The following is a 13,814-nucleotide window of genomic DNA, read 5'->3' as shown; positions in this document are numbered from 1 at the left end:
GATGGAAATATATATATAAAAAAATCCTTCAGGGCTTTTAGTCAGTTTATACTGATGGCTCAGAATTTAAATAAGTTAGTTTTAACTTGCATTTATTATTTCCATTAAGTCTTACTTTGCAGAACTTTCCCTTAAGAATGTGTGTATATATATAAAAACTCCAAAGACAATACCGCCATGCTTATCTTTGTTGAATATGATTATGTACAATCACCATTTTATACGGTCACCCCTGAGGCTGGTGAAAAGGCTAAAGGCTTGATCTATACCACTTTAGAGAAGTAATCTTGATCAAGCTGTCAGCTGTTTCATCTGCTCTTTAACCAGGTCACTCAGCAATACATCACACCACAGCTTCATAGAGAGTTTCTGTCAGGAATAACACAGCCTTATTTATGTGGCATCCCCTGGCATTTTGCAGGAAATGTATCACCTCTCCAACTGGCCCTATGTCAGCATTCCATTAAAGCCTCTTCCCCCTCGGTCTAAATCTTAAAATCTGAAACAGACATTTTTTAAATGCAAGTCACTCTTAATTGGGGTCAGTTTCTGTTAACATAACTCAGGACAGCTGACAAATTAAGGTTTCCTCGGCTGGGTAATGACATTGTGAGGAGACGTGGTGTATTTAAAGAGAAAGCTAACGATCATGACAGGCTGCTCTGATAAATTCATATTCCTGCAATTTGCGGCTTATATTTCTATTTATTTTAGTGATTTTCCAATATCTAATGCGTAATATTATGAGCTGCACAGCGGGGTTAGGTGCAGGCCAGTAAATATGGGTCTAGACAGGTCATTTATTGCCAGCACCACGCCCACTTCTCTCACATGCTATCAGCGCCCACTTGCTCCTCTTGTTAATAGCCTTCTGGGAGCTGCAGACAGTAATGTCAGGGGAAGACCTGTATATCTCTGGAGCAGGAGACGCAAGGTCTGATAATCAAACAATCTACAGGATACTACCTTAAACACCGTCACACCCCAGCTTGTATTTTAAACAAATGGAGCTGTTATTGCTGCGCGGAGGCTTGTCATTTCTGTCACATACTGTATGCATCACTGTTACAAACAGGGTGTGGGGCTGGGAGTCCAGGCTGTCAGGCAGGGCAGAGCTATGCGCTGACATGTCGCTCAAGATAAATTAGACTTATCAAAGTGACAGGTGTTTGTCCACCTGCTATAAACACCTCCCACACCTCGCCCCTGCGACGTGTCTTTGCAGATTATTTATATGGCCCTAGCCTCCGTAATCTGGCCCTGTTTACTCTCTTGCTGTGGCTCTAATATCAGGTCAGTGCACTGCTGCTGATTTACTTCGCTAGTTAGTGAGGTGAGTAATGACCCTGGATGGTTTGGGAGGATAGTTTGTAGTCATGGGAAGTCAGAGACGCTAGTGATGCTCTAACTGTAATTACATGCCTCTGTACCTTACACCCACCTACGCTGTAGCTGACAATCCTGTGCAAACAATCCTGTGCAAACTGATTGCTCCCTCTTTTACCGTCCAGTGTTAGATGCCCCTAGCTGTAACGACCCCACATTTAGGTTGAGGTCCCATCTCAGTGTCAGGTCTTTATATAGCAGGCCTTTGTAAGAGATCCCTCTGACACGGGAAGTAAAGGTATGAGCGTTGAGTTACAAGAGCTTGGTGAGCTGACTGAGGCCCTGGATAGCAGATTGTTGCCATCACTCCCATTCAGTATCGGCTTTGGTATGCATCCAAGCAAAGGTCCTGCCAAGCTAACCTGAGCTAATTTAGTGCCCAAGGCGCACATGGAGCTGCTCATCAGTACAGTGACATGACCGCGCCATCTGGCCAGCGGTTACTGCTGAGGGCACTTTGGAAAACTGATTCAAATTGATTGAATCGGGTAAATTTTTGAAATCTTTAGGTTTTCTTTTCTATTTATGTTGTGGATAAAGCATTTAGACAAATGTGTGAGGACATAAAACATGAAGAACACATTAAAATCATATCTTTACCGTACAAAATAAGTTAAGAATCTAAGAAAAAATGAATTTTCAGTTATTACTGATTTCACTGTGTGAAACTTTCACTACTCATCCGTACAGTAATTTATACAACATAAAGCATTTCGATTGAGCCATGCATCCATCAGTTTTGTCCTTTTCAGAGTTCCTTAGAGAGTATTTAAGTTACATATTTTTATTGTAATCAATTAAACACACACAGTTTAACATATTAAAAAGAATTATTTTACTTCTGAAACCCAGTCAAGGGTTTTAAGGGGTTTAAGTACGTTGTACTTTTTACTTTAACCCTCAGCATCAAAAGTCACATCCACCTTATTTTATTTCAGTGTCGTATGATAAAATATATATCTACTTACTATCTTTCTGTGCTTTCTTATGGAGATCTTTCGCAATGGGTCATGTGATTGCATATAAACCAGCCCAGGTCGTAGACTAGCAGTTATAATCTCACAAAGACAGTTAGTAGATCTTTGAGTGTAGATTATTTTTCCGACATATCGACATCCCTGCACAAATGTTCAACACCCAGACATGTTGGGTTTTTCTGTGTTAATCAACATCTGCACAGACTTCCTGGTTCTGAAGTCTATTTGATTTTACATGCATATTAATTAATCTAACCTTGGTGTATCAATGTACCACGAATAATAATCATGCAAATTTTTAGGACACTCATTACATATGTATTACATGAGTAGCAGGTGGGGTAATTTGAGTAATTTGTGGCTATATGCAGACATTGGGGTGATGGACGGTGTCTGGAGAAGACAAGCTGAGGCGGTCAGTGGATCTACTGCAGAGTAAGGAGAATTTAGGCTCATCATAAAAGATTTCTCCTCGCGTCTTATTTCACTCGGACATTTTTATGTTTTTTTTATTTTCTACCTCATTGCAGCCGTGAGCTGCCTGCTGATTTACACACACTGGCAGCGAAGCTCAGAGGCCCCCGAGAGATGATGCCCTCTACCCTTCCATTTTTTCCCTCCTGGTTTCTCCGCTCTCTGTCGTCTTCTCACTGCCACCACTGACCATCTCTCCGTGAACTGAACTGGGTATAACAAAAGAGCTCCCCCTGTACTCGTTCCTCATCCCTAACAAGGCATTAGTCTGGAGTGGTTGTTATTTACACATGATCTTGTGACACACAGGGGATATTTTCAAGCAAATATGTTTTACATTATTGCAGTCTTTCACTGTCTCTGTTATTCCTCACATTTCTTTGTAGAATTCTAACATGTTTGTCTTTGCTTGTTCCAGCCATTATGACTTTTATTCGTAAAATATCTGGGCCTTTATTCCTTACTATAAAGTCATTTATTTTACATGCAGGAAAATACAGACACGTTCTCTTAACACCAGTCCCTTCCTTCTCATCCATCTGTTCTCAGCTGCACGCACCAAAGGAAACATATCTGATTTTGCACACCATGTTATTTCAGGAAATTATGAAGCAATGATCTCAACTTCCTTTCCCCCCCTCAGGCCTATGTATGTGTTCGAGGCAGAGCAGCTAGTTTCACGCTGATCAGCCCTGATTCCAGGAGATGGGAAGCTGTTGCTCGCCTTGGTACACTGATCCCAGTAATTGCTACATCCACACACCGAAAGGAGACAGCGTGTGGAGGGGGAAAGAGCAGGTATAGCTATGCATAGCGGGAGAAAGGTAGGGCGGCTGGGTTTGATGAATGATGGATAGCTCTTGTATGTCAGCTCATTTCCATCTGTGACGTTTGAGTGGCAGAGAAAAATGTTGCAGCCTTGAGGAAAGGTATTCTTTTACAAGATTGAGGCAGGTATTAGGATAGAACACACACACACACACACACACACACAAGCACACAACGAGACAGAGGCACACAGCTGCATTGACAGATGTTACATCTGAAAATCCCGTTTTGGCTGTCAGCTTGTGGAATTTTTGTGGCCCTCAGTAAATCAGCGCTCAACACGGGCATGAAATGTGGGAGACCTTGAAAAATGTTCAGAGTCAATGGGTTTGTTATTAACACTTGAGTTAATCCCAGGTTATTTACCTTGCTCCTTCATCTGCCTTTAGTAAATGTGGGTTTCTTGCTGTGTAACAAGCTGCACATCAGTATAACCAGCTTGTGCCATTATCATATCACTGTTGGTTTATAATTGTAGCATAATTCCTTTCGGGCCTCACCCACTTTCTATTGGCAGCGCAGGTTCCTCTGATATCGACTCATCGAGGTTCCACAGAGTTGCAGTCACAGAGATTTAATATCTCAAATGGTGCTGAGCTCCTATTGCTACTAATGGATTCTGTATAATGTGGCACTTAAAATGCATGAGCAGCCTCTGATTTATCTGTAATTTGCCTCCACTGGAGCATATCTCCCTCAATGCTTCCATTTGTTTTTAGCTCTGTAGAGGAACCCTTATTGGGATTTCATAATGTTACACGTTTGACAGTGTTCCAACGTGTAAAATGGATTTTTGCTTTTTGTGATTCTGCGTTGATTAAACAACAGAGAGAATAACAAGTTAAGCATGAGAACACAAGCGTGAGGTGGGGTTTATTTGAGCTGCCGTGGCGGAAAGACATGCTGACTTGGTCCGAGGCAGATGGGCATTTCCCAGAGGAGCCATTTTCCTTTGTCTGATCTTCTACTGTTTTATGTGTCAAACAATAAGCATACTAATTAGATTAAACAGAAACATAATGAAACAAAATTTGATCTTGTATGCCAACCTTTCTGGCGATCCACCTGAATCCCACCTTGAGTCATTTTACCTTTTGTTTGACCTCTCTGGGGGTCACACAACATGGAGGAGGGAGCTGTTAGCAATTGATCTGATGGGTTTAAATGTGTCAGTGTTGTCATGGCAGCAGAGCCACACTTACAGGCTATAGGCTGCAGCGGCTCAAGGTTAACAGCCAGTGGACTGGAGTCACGGATCATTGAAAGACAAGTCAATACTCCTGGACTGCTGCAATGCAAACACTTATATCCGCAGGACTGTAAGCAACAAACAAACCACATACTGTATGCAGTGACAGGTGTGATTTGCGTAACATAGACAACCTGCATCTGCTACATAACTTTTGTTCTTAACCTGCAACAAGATTCCATTCGTTTTTAAGCTTGTTTTTAAAAAATAATAGTCTATCTATCTATCTATCTATCTATCTATCTATCTATCTATCTATCTATCTATCTATCTATCTATCTATCTATCTATCCGCAGAATATCCAGCTAAAGCAAACTTCTCCAGCACTGACAACCTCAGACCATATGTTTGAAGCTGCAGGACAGTGCTGCCCTACACTTCAAGCCCTGACAAAGGTGACACATGCATATTCTGCATTAGCATATGCACATGACCACGTGTCTACACCCACACATCTCCAGGAAAGGCGCCCACCCCCACATTGAGTTAGTGGGCTTTCTGTCGTCCAAACCGTCCTGCTGCTCAGAGCTGAGCGGGTCGGAGGTGACGTCACCTCTCTGTTCCCTGTAAAATAAGTTTATAGTCTGCTTCTGTTCTGAGTTTATAATGAATCACACTGCCGCTTCGGAGAGAAACGGCTAATCTAATTAGTTTTGCAGATATGTCAGGTTGCCTTCGCTCTGTTTAGTGGTCGTTGCCTCTGCATAAGCGTTGTGGTGCTCACTGTGGGAGCACATGTATATGCACAGCACACACACACACATGCACACGGACACACATGAGACACGCGGCTGCAGTGAATAAGCTCATACAAATACAAAGCAATGGGGACAGATAGAAAGGGTGGCTTGTCAGTGCAGCTGGCATTTTGTTCTGCGGGGAGCAATGTAGCCTGTCTACCTGCTAGCCCTGTCAGACAGGAGCGAGTCCACTGGGATCTCCCAGAACCTCCTACCAGCCACACACCTGACAGGGGGGCCGTCTGGAAACTCTGCAGAGACCCTATTATACATGTCATACTGCTAAGCACTGCAGTGGCCACCAGATGACAAGCTTCCCAGACCGTACACTTTATTAGCAGTGGAACCCACATAGAGAGACATTAGGCTGTCACTGCTCAAGATATAACATTGTTATCTGCACATATATGTCCAGTTTCACTGTAAAAATGACTTAAACGAATGATGCTTCTGTTTGTTTATGCAGCAAACATAAATGTAACAACACTGCCATCTTCAGGCAAATTGTTGCTACAACTCATACAGCCAGGACACACTGACAACACTTCAGTACATGAAGAATAAAATATACAGTTTTATTATTTACTATACATTGTTACTGAGGACATAATAAGATGTGACATTTAAAAAAAAAATGAGGTGAAGTAATTACATGCAACCATGTAGAGTAACAGTTATTTTCGATCTTCGAAAATCCAAAGTAAAACTAGTAGACTCCAACATTCAGACCGACATTCCAACAGTACGATGATGATGTTTTCATATCGAACCAGCCAAGCAGCTTAGCGTCTCCTCTTGGCTGGTTCCCATGCAATCAAGTGAAGCTGTACTCTCTGCCTCGTTTATTGCCAAATCCTTAATCTTCTGCTCTGGATCTCTGCACTCTGAGCTGAAACAGCAAATATGAGTGAAGTTTTACAGTTTAGTGATGCAGGGGACTTCAAACTTCCTTGGAAACACATCGGCAAGTTGGGAGTGGAGGCTTTTATTGGGATGAATAAAGCATGACGTTACCATACCTATCAGAGTCAGAGTCACAGAACACGTCCGTCTGCAGGTCTTGCAGGCCCGTCTCTGAGTGGAACCTCCTCAGGCCGCAGTTTTGGATAGCCTGAGCCACAGTGTAGTGCGTCCTCCCAGCAGCGCAGGCCTCCATCTTCGGTATGCTGAGCTCTGACTGCAGAAAAAGGTGGAGACAACTATCCGACAGCCACAGGGGACTCTGAAGTATTCTGAAAAATAAACACAGACACACATAACACACTATACCGCAAGAGGAAGTAAAAAAAAAACAGCAATGGCCTGGTTAGGATACTCTGCATACCAGTTTTGTTATGTTTGCGCTGAAGTATGTCAAAGTTCATAAATTTATTGATCTCTGAGGTCATTCTTACTGTTCCAGAAACTTTTGGAGCCCCTTCATCCGATCGGTGATCTGACGGGCATTGTTCAGGCTGAAGAAGGGATTTTTGGGGGGCAGCTCTGGGAGTGCTATCCTGCACAAAGTAATAATAGTAATAAAGAAACAGGAATGACAGGAACAACTGAGCCCATTGCTTTTAAAATGAAAAGTGAAACTAAGCCAGTTTGGTTGTTTACACTCAAGCTCTCATTTGAAAGACGGTGAATGTACTTACATGAGCAACGAATTTTCATGTAGTTTCTGTCTGAGCCATACAAACTCACTGTACCTCCTTCTCACACGCGAGAGCTTTTTGGTGAAACATACGCTGTCGGTCTAAAACAGACAACACCAGTGTTACACACACTAAGCTTCCATTGTTGAATGTAGAGATTAGAACAACTCTTGTTATCATTTTACTTACATGTAAACAAATTTCATAGTCTATGTAGGCATGCCAAAAGTCATTCCTTTGTATCCGTGGGTCTCTCACCCAGACACTGATGATCTGCTGCATGGAGAAAGAAGGAGAGCCACTGAAACACTGAACTGAATGCACTGGGTTTTGAAAAAGGGGAAGGATTTTACTGGCAAATAGAGGAAGTGCAGTGACTGACGTGAAAAGAATCGGGATAGGAAAACCCCAGCAAGTATCCTTTATTACTCAGTACATTTTTTAACCAGTGCTTGGCTTCTGAGTTTAACATGTGACTTAATTCAAGGTTCATTTTATGAAACTACCTGAGCATTAACTTCAGACCTACCTCATACGCAGTGCTGTCGCTTTCTTCTCGCATAATCCAAAATGTCCTCAAGTTTGAATCTCAGTAAAATCAGACTGATAATGATGTGTTCAGCATTGAGCTTCTGCCTTATATTTCCTCCTATTGTCCATGGGACAAAGGTTTCAAAGTAAAGTCACAGACTAAGATAAGCTCCTCCCCACTGCTATCAAACCCTGTCTACAAAATTCCCTGGAAAAGCCTGGTTTGGCAACATGTGCCAACTTGTCTATATCAGCATTAAGCGCCTGTTGATCATATGTCTCGATCAAATGATCATTTGCAACGTAGCTTTTTGATTATTCAGTTTCATTCTTATTTTTTGTTTTCAGCCGATTTTAGTTCTTCTTCAGTTTTTCTAGTTTTAATTCTAATTTCACTTTGTTTCTAGAATGCCTTTGTTCATTTCAATTTAGAGTTTATAGTTTAAAATGTTTGGTTTTACCTCATCATTTGTCAAGTAAAGTTTTGGTTAAAGGTCAGAGAATTTATTACATTTTCTGAAGGTGCTGAGTCACAGTCATGTCAACCGCGCCGCCTCAATAAACAAATACACCAGTCCGTGCTCGTTTTGTTGACAGATTATTATTTAAAGACTTAAGGATATTTCCTGTGCATTTTCATTTTATTTCAGCTAGTCTCATTTGTTTCATACCTGAGCTTTTTTTCACATAACATTGCTAACACTGATTCTTCGTTTCAGTGATGTTCCCACCTCATTCAGTGGCAAATGCGATCAGTCAGGAGGAAGAGTTGTCACAAAAAGGTTTCTTTTATTCACAGATTCATGGTCAAAAGTTACAGTAGTTCAGTAGCAGGTGTGTTTTTAAGAAGTTTACGATTCAGCTGAGTGCCCCATAACAGTCATGGGAGATATGTCGAGTCAGGACAGTGCCGTCAGGATGCGGGTATCAAGTACATGGACAGCCACAAATCTAAAGTGCTACGTTTAACAATCGTCTCACCCACTGAAGGCGCACAGAAGTTAATTTTCAACCATCTCAACGGTTTTACTCGAGAAATATTATGACCTTTTGAATAATTCTATCAGGACTTCACTTTGAGGACCAAATAATTTAAGGGTATAATTCAGTGAAAAGGGGACGACAACATCTGGAACAAAGCAGTTGGTTCAAAATATGGGAATTTTCTGGTGGGCAATATTTTTGTGTTTTACAACAACCACGAGGGCCACACAAAGATACAGTGAGACACAATAAAAGCCGTGACTATAAACACCTTACACACAGTACATGTTCAAACAACAGGAGTTTAAAGAACAAGTCAACGATGTTTAGCTCTAAATAAAAGCTACATGGCCTGAAGGTACAGACTTGACAAGGGTTAGCTCACTCTGCTAACACGGTGTTGCTTCAAAAGATTTAAAGCACAAGTGAAACTACTAAGGACCCCTCCCAGTGACAGACACTTGCAGCTAAACAGGTCTATAAATACAATATATTTAAAACCAAAACACATCCACAGTGATCGAGTTTGCTACATGACAAAAAAAAAAAAAAAAGCCGCAACGGGTTAGTCTGACTTCACACAAAGCGTAGTTTTAGCCTCCATCTCCGTGTCCTCAAAGGCACAGTGACCTTACCGAGCACCACAGGGCTGAGAGCACTTCAAATCCACCCCCGCTGAGGATCTTGCACCTGCCAGAGTCTGAAACTCTACCTGCAGCGGAGTGCGATTTCACACAGTGTGCCTCTAATGTCAGCTGAAGGAGGACACTTGATGGAGGTTAAACTAAGCTTCAGGTGAGAGCGCGGCTGTGCATCAGCTCTCCTCCTGCAAACGGGCCCACACGCATTTCACTGCTCCTCGTCCCCACAGTGCCAGGTCAGCTTCTGCTCGTAGAAGTCGATGACCACCTGAGGACATCTGGCGCTCGCTTCACGGGCCGGCAGCAGGGCCACGTCATCGGAGTTCTTCCTGCGGCGAAGCGCACAGGAGAGGGAAGACATTAAAGTGGCTTCCAACTGTTGCAACGTATGCAAAAGGTTTCAACAGCAACGTACATTTCGGTCAGTTTAGAACAAGTATTTATGAGGGTGGAAAGGCTACTACAAAATATCCAATAAATACTCTTTTTAAAGTTGTACTACAAGTTACGGTTGTTACATAGTGTAACAAATGAAACCTTTTATTAGTGGGGATTCAATGGGAATCTCAGTATAACAAGTACATGATACTGAAGGCCTGCCAACACAGCTCTGAATGAGAATGCTGTTTTGTTTTTTTTTGCTCCGTGTTTGCTCTGCTGTCTGGAGTCAGACCACGGCCTGAGACCGTTCCATTAAAGTCATGAACTGTACACTTCCTCTTTGCTTTGAATACTAAGCTTTCCATCAAAACTTCTTAGTCACCAGACCCAGTAATTTCCTCAGACCCAGTAATTTCCTCAGACCCAACAATGCTATTTCGGCACTACTGGTTAAAGGACTTTAAACAGCTGTCTTGACAGATTGGTAATCCCAATGACTAATAAAACACTGTGAGTCGTTACACTAGGGAGAGAATTAAATGTATTATGGCTCAGTTCCACAAAGTCCCAGTGAGAATGAAAGTCAACCAGAATGCCCAAAACACAGCAACTCCCCAAAGTGGGACTTGATCATCAGTACACTTGTGCTTAATTCACCGTCAGCTACAACATTTCTGCTATAGAGTCACTAAATTTATAAAAAAATAAATAAAAAAAATAAAGCAATAAAGTCGATGCCATAGTTGACTTAAAAGAAGAAATAGATATCTGTATAATACAGAATAACACAACTATTAATAACCTCAGTAATGTTTTGAATTTCCACAATCCTGATATTTTATCAGAAATTGAACAAGTTTCAAAAAGGGTAGATGTTGCACTGGACAGAATTCAGTTGTACAGGTGCATTCAGTGGAAAGCTTTATGGCTGACTGTAATGATAACCATTTGCTGTGGTTACAAGTTCACTACAGTCCGTTACTAATGTGAGGTGTCAGGTGTTTGCAGCCAATGTCATCCATCATTGTCTCCCTTGTTAATGATGCATTCACATGACACGTCAGGAAAGTGGACTTTTTACTGCATGCCAGTAGCAACAAAAGCTGAAAACACCCTCGTAAATGTGACATGTGAAGATACTTTATCTCTGCTGTGGTTTGAACACTGCAGCTTTGTGATTTTTGCAAACATTTAGCCAAACGTGGGGAGTCATTCAAGGACAGACTGAAGGAGAAGCAGCCGAGTTACCATTTGACAAGGAACATGAGCTCTCCCTTTCTGTCCGTGGAGCCGATGATGCATTCGGGCTCGAGGTAAGTGCTGAGGTCAGTGGGGGCGTCCGACTGCTCGTCATCTGGCTGCAGGACGTGGCCGTCGTCCCGCACGGGGTGAGCCTGCTGCTGGGACTGCGGCGAGAATAACAAACACACAGGTGCAGCAGTTAGTTTAAAGAGAAAGAAGAAAAAAAAAAAGACACGATAAGGATAAGATCGGGAGATGGTCTAGATGTGGCAGTTTTTACTGTTCATGCACATTTTGTAAAAGAGGAAATTTGACTGGTTTCACTTTCAGAGGCAGGGCAGAACTAACTAACCAACTTCACACACCATTAAGTTTCATACTCTGCCTTAAAACTGCCACGAATGTTTTTCTGTTCTGAATGCATTCTTTATTCCAGAGAAGCTACGGTCTACTTCTGACGGACAAAGCTTCCTGAATTTTCCTGAGTTTAGCTGTCAGCCTAAAACAGCGCAGTATAAAAAGGGACTCTAATAATAAGATTGTCTTTTTCCCCCCTCTCAGTAGACTTAGATGCAGACATCCTGTAAATAACATGGAAACAACAGACAGGATACTACAGCATTGTTCACACACTCACAATTTCCGTCTCTTGCTCTGTCATCTCTTCTTTGGGAACTAACTCTTGCTCAGACTGCTCTTCTGCATTCTCCTCGGCGAGGTGTGCGTTTCTCAGAAACTCCTCAATGAGTTCAGGACAGTCCAGATTGTCCTCAGGCTCCCATGTATTGTCTGCACTGTGATTAAATGAAAGTGATGAGAGAAGAAGTTAAACTATCACGTTAAAACAAAATGTCACGGCAGGCAAATGACAGGCTCCGCAGCACCTCACTCACTCAGTGAACCCTTTCCACTTCAGGAAGTACTCCACTCTCCCATTAAAGATTCTGCGGCGGATTATTTTTTCAACCACGAACTCTTGGACAACTGTAGTCTCCTCAGTCTTCCTCTGTTTGGCGGTCTGCTTCTTTCTCATTCTGCCATGACAAATAAGAAGCACGTGAATGAATGCAAGGGCAGTTACAGGAATGCGGAAGAACAGAAAGTGTCCGTCTGCGTCAAAACGCCACACTGAGGTCAGGAATAGACACTTTTGAGACACTGCTGCAGAAACATTTGCAGAACAACGTGACTGTGGTGAGTAGCTACCCTGCTGTGCCCTTCCGACAATGATCGGTGCACTTATTATTAAAGCGCTCCACCTGCTGTTTCTTTCGGGATCATAACATACAGCTCCTTCAGTCCAAAACACAACATTTTAGTGAGAACCTACGCGTAGTGCTCACTCCGACAGTTCGGCTACGAGCATATTTTGCACACCGCTGCCTGAAAACATGAATGGAAACGTGCCAGAGTGATGCACAACACGCCGCAATGAACAATAAGCACGTACGCTTTCGGTGTTTACTTAATCTCTGCGGACAGCTTGCTGCGGTGTTGCTCTGCTCTGCTCTGCTCTTTTCGCTGGAAACTGCATGCACACGGCGCCGTCGACGCCGCTTTGTGCGCAAATGTGTCGCTCGGCGTGTTTGACAACGAGACAACTTTTCATGAATGAGTTAAAATTAAAGATGGCCGTTGATGCTCGGAGGAAGTGGTTGCCAAGGGAAAAGGTCATGCCAGGAAAACCGGGAGGAGACGACGGGGACGCGTACGCCACCGACCAATCAGAGAGCAATCCGCGTCCGTCCCAGCCCAGTGGTCCGGAGCTGCCCTGCCACCCATGGGCTTCAGACGGGTATGGCAGGGGACTGTCTCTCTGTAGAGGGTCTCACAGGGATTACACACTGGTTCTAGGCTTTTGATATTTTTGTCATTCGCCCTGGATGCAAATACGGACATGTCGGCGGATATGTATTTGTGAACACAAAGTGTTAATAAAGACAAAAAACACAAGAGATGAGTACTTGTGTCCTATATTATATTATATTATATTATATTATATTATATTATATTATATTATATTACTGCTTTTATTTGACAGGAATATACACTGTTGCCCATAAATTAGGAAAAATTTTAATTTTCAGACACATTCCTCTTTTTATTCCTATTTAAACATATCAGTTTTATGTTTTGGAAGATTGATCAATAACGTTTTGAAAAGATATGAACTCTGTCTATCAAGAATAAATCACATTGTCACAGTCATTTCATGAGAAGAGGTAAAACAAAATCCAACTTTATGGGTAACAGTATAATTACTATATTACGTTTTACTCAAGTAATACACTTTTTTTCATTATATAGTGATGAAATATATTTCATCACTATATATACACAGTTTAGTTAGAATTAATTCCATCTTAACAACAATAAAATTAGATATTTGAATTGTGATGGCCTATATAGTGATAATAATATGCAAAAAAAATAATTTTATTAAATTTTTATTTTAAATTTAATTTAAAGTTTAATGTGGTTAATATTTTATTCTGAGTGTGTATTTTTGCTAGTAATTAATAAAATTCTAAAATATTTTTACTCGTAATGTAGTGACAATACTTTTACTTTAGTTCTCAATACGTCTATGTGCACATAGGGTTTTCTGGAGGAGACCTTTTCTCCACAAACTCTGAAACTACACTGCTGAGATCACAGGAAAAGCAGCCGGCAGAGATTTGACTGACAGCTCCCTTTTAGCCAATGAGAATTCCCACAGCTGCTGATTGGTCAAATAAGCACC

At 41.8% G+C, this 13,814-nt stretch overlaps 2 protein-coding genes across 3 annotated transcripts; both read right to left on the bottom strand.

Annotated features, from left to right (window-relative positions):
• Positions 1–6,209: 6,209 nt before the first annotated feature.
• snx10b (sorting nexin 10b) lies at positions 6,210–7,981 on the bottom strand. 2 transcript variants are annotated; one of them, XM_084556973.1, is made up of 6 exons: positions 7,822–7,981; positions 7,482–7,568; positions 7,293–7,393; positions 7,050–7,151; positions 6,675–6,887; positions 6,210–6,544 (listed from the first exon to the last, which is right to left on the bottom strand). In XM_084556973.1, the coding sequence occupies exons 1-6, from the start codon at positions 7,852–7,854 to the stop codon at positions 6,415–6,417; spliced, it is 666 nt and encodes a 221-aa protein (XP_084413099.1). In that variant the 5' UTR covers positions 7,855–7,981; the 3' UTR covers positions 6,210–6,414. The 2 variants fall into 2 exon arrangements, with proteins under 2 accessions (XP_084413099.1, XP_084413100.1); XM_084556974.1 differs by having other exon boundaries at positions 7,482–7,565.
• Positions 7,982–8,589: 608 nt separating this feature from the next.
• Positions 8,590–12,662, bottom strand: cbx3b (chromobox homolog 3b). The gene is made up of 5 exons (XM_084556979.1): positions 12,522–12,662; positions 11,965–12,105; positions 11,709–11,865; positions 11,078–11,235; positions 8,590–9,777 (listed from the first exon to the last, which is right to left on the bottom strand). Exons 2-5 carry the CDS (start codon positions 12,102–12,104, stop codon positions 9,657–9,659), a joined length of 576 nt encoding a protein of 191 aa, XP_084413105.1. The 5' UTR covers position 12,105; positions 12,522–12,662; the 3' UTR covers positions 8,590–9,656.
• Positions 12,663–13,814: the final 1,152 nt, after the last annotated feature.

The sequence above is a fragment of the Chelon labrosus genome (genome assembly GCF_963514085.1).
Source record: "Chelon labrosus genome assembly, chromosome: 12".
Lineage (NCBI taxonomy): Eukaryota > Metazoa > Chordata > Actinopteri > Mugiliformes > Mugilidae > Chelon > Chelon labrosus.
The sequence above is the reverse complement of the archived record's forward strand: the minus strand, read 5'-3'. Positions and strand labels throughout refer to the sequence as shown.